This window comes from Rhinopithecus bieti, unplaced genomic scaffold, assembly GCF_001698545.2.
Source record: "Rhinopithecus bieti isolate Rb0 unplaced genomic scaffold, ASM169854v2 scaffold_38527, whole genome shotgun sequence".
NCBI classification, from domain to species: Eukaryota; Metazoa; Chordata; class Mammalia; order Primates; family Cercopithecidae; genus Rhinopithecus; species Rhinopithecus bieti.
In genome coordinates, this window is record NW_016816004.1 from 1 (window position 1) to 5,748 (window position 5,748).

At 34.8% G+C, this 5,748-nt stretch overlaps 1 protein-coding gene across 1 annotated transcript; it reads left to right on the forward strand.

Moving 5' to 3' along the window:
- Positions 1-1,644: 1,644 nt before the first annotated feature.
- On the forward strand, positions 1,645-2,840 carry LOC108516672 (olfactory receptor 5K1-like; the record flags this gene model as incomplete). The annotated part of the gene is made up of 2 exons (XM_017854258.1): positions 1,645-2,476; positions 2,828-2,840. Coding segments are annotated over exons 1-2 (774 nt in total), but the record flags the coding sequence as incomplete, so codon positions are not given.
- Positions 2,841-5,748: the final 2,908 nt, after the last annotated feature.

A 5,748-nucleotide genomic window follows, 5' to 3' on the forward strand; every position in this document is an offset into this window, starting at 1 on the left:
AAAGGTTATTTTCTTTGAGATTTTCTATTCCTGAGCTTTACCGATTTTCTAGTAATTATTCCTAGTCACTTGTATGAGATTTTATAGAACAAAGGTACAGAAACTTTATCAAATTTGCTGCAGATAATCTCCCAGTTTTGTTTGACATTTTATTTTATTCATAATTTTTCGATATGTAGTTAGACAATTGAATGTATTTTTAACTCTTAGGATTTCTCCAACTGCTCTTAACAGCGTTAATTTCTTTATGCACATAAGTAGTTTTACTCATAGTATCATTAGTAACATGGGAGGCTTTTTTGTTTTGGTTTGGTTTATTTGAGACAGGGCCTCGCTGTGTCACCCAGATTGGAGTGCAGTGATGCTATCATGGCTCACTGCAACCCCCATCTCTCAGGCACAATGAATCCTCTCACCTCAGCTTCCCCAGTAGCTGGCACTGCAGAAGCATATCACCATGCCCTGGTAATTTTATATACTTTTTTTCTCTCTCTCTTTTTTTTTTTTTTTTTTTTTTTGTAGAGACAGGGCCTCATTATGTTGCCCAGGCTGGTCTGGAACTCCTGGATTCAAGTGATCCTCCCTCCTCAGCCTCCCAAAATGCTGGAATTACAGGCATAAGTCAGCCACTGTACTGGCCCAACTTTCTAAATACAGCCTTTTGTTATTTGTCCCACCTTCCATCCATGACACTTTTACTCCCCAACTCCCAGGAATATAAGTATCTTGTAAATATTCCCCTTTCCCCAGAGCATCTTATTTTAAGTGTATATTCCACTAGTATTGAAGATAGTAATTTGCTAGAAATAAGCTAATGAAAATAGTATTTTAAAAATATTTTTATTGGGGTAAATTATACACAACATGAAATTTATCATTTTAGTCAGATTTAAGTGTATAGTTCAGTGGTATTAAGTGCATTAATATTGTTGTGCAATGATCACCATCATTTATCTCTAGAACTTTTTCATCTTTTTTTTCATCTTCCCAAACAGAAACACTGTACCCATTAAACAACAGCTCCCTGTAGAGCCCTTCCCCTGGCAACTACCATTCAACTTTCTGTCACTATAAATCTGACTGCTCTAGCTTTCTCATGTAACTGGAAGCATACAGTATTTGTCCTTTTCTGTCTGGCTTATTTCAGTCAGCATTATGTCATCAAGGTTAATCCATGTTGTAACATGTATGAGAATTTCAATCCTTTTTAAGACTGAATAATATTCCACCACAATTTATTTATCCATTCATTTGTCCACGAACATTTGGTTTTTTTTTGGCTACTGAGAGTAATGCTGCTGTTAACAAAAATAATCTTTTAAACACATTGTTAATCACTACATATACAAACATTGAAATTGTGAACACTGGTACCAATTACTGGCACTTAAATTATGAATCAGCTTTACCTATCCTATATAGGGAAGTTTTGTGCTCTGCGTATTTCTCTCAAGACCTCAAAAGCCATCTTTGTGCACCCAATCAGATATTTTTTTTCAAAATATGCTAGAAACATGTTCAACCAGTAGCCACAAATATAGTAGCCTCAGGAGATTCATTCTCACCGTGCATTGGGCACGCACCAAATTCCAAGCAACATGAGGAAGCATTGTGGAAGATGTTCTCCTTCTTTTAAGCCAAAGAGACCTCAATAATTGTGGCATATTATAAATTAGTGCCTTATTTCTCCACCGTTTTTTTCAGAGAGGTCAGGAATGGCTGAAGAAAATCATACCATGAAAAATGAGTTTATCCTCACGGGATTTACAGATCACCCAGAGCTGAAGACTCTGCTGTTTGTGGTGTTCTTTGCCATCTATCTGATCACCATGGTGGGGAATATTGGTATGGTGGCACTGATATTTACACACCGTCGACTTCACACACCAATGTACATCTTTCTGGGAAACCTGGCTCTTGTGGATTCTTGCTGTGCCTGTGCCATTGCCCCCAAAATGTTAGAGAACTTCTTTTCTGAGGACAAAAGGATTTCCCTCTATGAATGTACAGTACAGTTTTATTTTCTCTGCACTGTGGAAACTGCAGACTGCTTTCTTCTGGTAGCAATGGCCTATGACCGCTATGTGGCTATATGCAGCCCACTGCAGTACCACATCATGATGTCCAGGAAACTCTGCATTCAGATGACCACAGGGGCCTTCATAGCTGGAAACCTGCATTCCATGATTCATGTAGGGCTTGTATTTAGGTTAGTTTTCTGTGGATCGAATCACATCAACCACTTTTACTGTGATATTCTTCCCTTGTATAGACTCTCCTGTGTTGACCCTTTCATCAATGAACTGGTTCTATTCATCTTCTCAGGTTCAGTTCAAGTCTTTACCATAGGTAGTGTCTTAATATCTTATCTCTATATTCTTCTTACTATTTTCAGAATGAAATCCAAAGAGGGAAGGGCCAAAGCCTTTTCTACCTGTGCATCCCACTTTTCATCAGTTTCATTATTCTATGGATCTATNAATAAATAAATAAATAAATAAATAAATAAATTGTTAATGTTGCTAACACTTTCTTTTACATTTTAATTATTGATGTATTACCTAAATCCTAATATGCCATTTCCTGTCATCCAGGATGAATTGTCAACTATCTGAGTATCCAAAGTTTAGTGGACTAGAGAATATTTATTTTATACATTCATCTCTGGGGACACCATTTATCTCCCTTCTACAGATCATGCCCCTTCAGATCATATTAGTCTCCAATTCCTACACATTTCCAGCTCAGGAAAAGTGCTCTAAAGTTGGCACTACTTATTTGTACAAGTCTGCTTTATCAGCAAGTCTATTTCAACACATAATTTTATTTTATTTTTTATTTATTTATTTTGAGACAGAGTCTCACTCTGTTGCCCAGGCTGGAGTGCAATGGTGTGATCTTGGCTCACTGCAACCTCTGCCTCCTGGGTTCAAATTATCCTGCCTCAGCCTCCCAAGTAGCTGGGATTACGAGTGCCTGCCACCACACCAAACTAGCTTTTGTATTTTTAGGAGAGACAGGGTTTCACCATTTTGGTCAAGCTGTTCTCAAACTCCTGACCTCAAGTGATCTGCCTGCCTTGGCCTCCCAAAGTGTTGGTATTACAGGCATGAGCCACCGTGCCCAGCTAACACATAATTTTAAATGCTGGGTCATAAGTGATGCTGATTAAACATTTGAGAAGTAGAATGTAATAGCTATAGCCCATTCAACTCTAGAGTCATACTAACTGTTGAAATATTAATTTTTCAGTTTAATTGTAACTCTCAGATTGTAATTATAATATATTAAGATGGGACTCTATTAAGATTATGTACAGGAGAAGAAAAAAGTTATATGCAATAGTAGGAAATTATAATTTTTCTATATCAGGAGCAAATATAAAGGCATTAATTTTACCTTCTGGTGTGGTCAGTCTTGTATGTCTTTCAAGATTAAAAACTGAATTATGGATGAATTATTTCTATCAATTTGAAATCTTCATAAATGTATTATTTAAATAAATTAGAAAATAAATAATAAATTTTAACTATTTGAAATATAATTTTCTACTTCTTTTTCAAAATGGGGAATAGCCTTGCTGTGGGACTGGACTTTATTCCTTTTTCAAAAAGATTATGTTATTAATTATAGCAGATAAAAGATTGTATTGCAGTGAACATAAAAAAACAACAAAAATTATACAATAAATTAACTACCTGTATTCAAGAGATCTCAACCGTGCATATACATATACATGGTATTTCATAATTTGTTCCCCATTTTCTGTAGTCTTGATGTCCAAGATAAAATAAAGTAAGGTTATAGTTTTTTCGTAAACATTTATTAATTGTCCTGATACTATCGAATGTATCATTCCTCCTTGGGCCTTGGTATGATATGAATAACCCACTTTCAAATTCAGAAAATGGAATTTAAAGATATTTTTTAAATAATTGTAAAAACTTTAAAGAGTCTATAAATGACAATTTGTTTTTTAATATTTCTTAAAGAAACATTTACTAATTATTCATTCTATTAAACATTAAACATACAGCCTTGCAACTTATACCTGAGTCTTTCCCATGTTGGCTCTGCCTAACCCAAGGACTTTGGTAGTTTCCTAGGCAGTAAGAAAGATCAGTATTTCTATTTCTTCAAAAAAATTATCTTAGGCTAAGCTTCTGGTTTCTGCTGCTCTTTGCTGTCTATACTTCTTATAAGTGCTAAGTTGGAATATGTCAGAGTATTATATTGCTACAAATATTTTTCCCACATGGCATCTTCTCACTCTTCCCTGGAGATAACATATAAATGGCAATTCCAGTTTCACTAAGACTGATGTAAAAACATCACCCCTTTCTTATTATGGCTATCTGACTATTTCCCTGTTTAACTGTTTTTCCATTAATCAATTCAGAAGACTTTTTTCTTTCATTTTTATTTTTTCCAATTATGTGCAAGATCTATCCCTTTATTCAGCCAACCCACTTCTGAGGTTTTGCAGCATGGTGAAGCATTAAGGTAGAGGTGCTGAGTTAAAACAAAAAAATTAAATAAGACCTAGTGTCAACTTGAAAGAGTAAAACTTGTACTCAAGAAGCTAAAATGTTTTAGACTAAACCCATATGAAACCTTTTTTGTTAACCAAAAAAAAAAAAAAAAAAAAAAAAAAAAAAAAAAAAAGATATAATACTGGCACCTTAACGGCATGTCAAAATATATGTTTTCATAAATAATTCCAATATGAGGCATGATCATCAAACTTTTCTTAAACCTAGAATCTCATTAAAATATCTTTGAGATATTCCATAAGCAGATTGGCCCTCAGCCCTTGCTGACAGTTTCAGCGGATCCTTCATGCAGACTTTAAGTTCTGCCTCACATCTCTCTCTAGAGGGGCCTCAATCAGGTAAGGGGTATACCAGAAATGAAAAATATATTCTCCTTCTCATGCCAAATCCATCTCTCTCAAAACTAATTGTCAGTGATTGGATTTCAAGAGCAAATAAGATGTTAGATAGAGTTTAGTGTGTAGACATTTAATAGGGAATGCCCTTGGAGTCAATTCTTATGGAAAGGATGAAAAAAAAAAAGGATTTGGTAGCAAGCAAAATTCAATACAATAGACACTTGACAGCCTGAATCAATCCCACAGGAGTCCTGGACATAGAAGGGCTTCATAGATCTCATGGGAAAACAAACAAACTTTTTTTTAAAAAAAGGAAGGAAAGAAATATACTTTGAGGAAAAGACACAAATCTGACAACAAAATAAAATTTCCAGAAGTAATCATATCACAAATTAAAATTTATAGCATTCAAAATACAAGAATAGAAACTATACAAAAGTGAAACAATATTAAAAATTTTGAAATTTTAAATTATAAAAGCAAATTTTTTAAAAAAATTAAGAATTCAAAGACAAAGCTTGGAGATAGACCAAAATGGTGAAATAAGACTTTCCGTTGTTTGTCTCCTAGCAAAAACATCTATTAGAACAACTATCCGTGCATGAAAATACTTTCACAAAAACTAAGGAAACTAGGTTGAAGGTTACAGAACATGGCCATAAAACAGAAATAAGACAGACTAAAGAGAATGAAAAGGACAATTTCATATGACTCATGTCACGCCCTCCCAACACATATGTATGCCTGCATAGCACAGCTGTGAGAGAGGTAGACTCTGCTTGGGGAAAGGAGACTGAAATAATCACCCAAATTTATCATGAACCCAAGTGCCTGGCCATCCCCTATGACCTGAGACT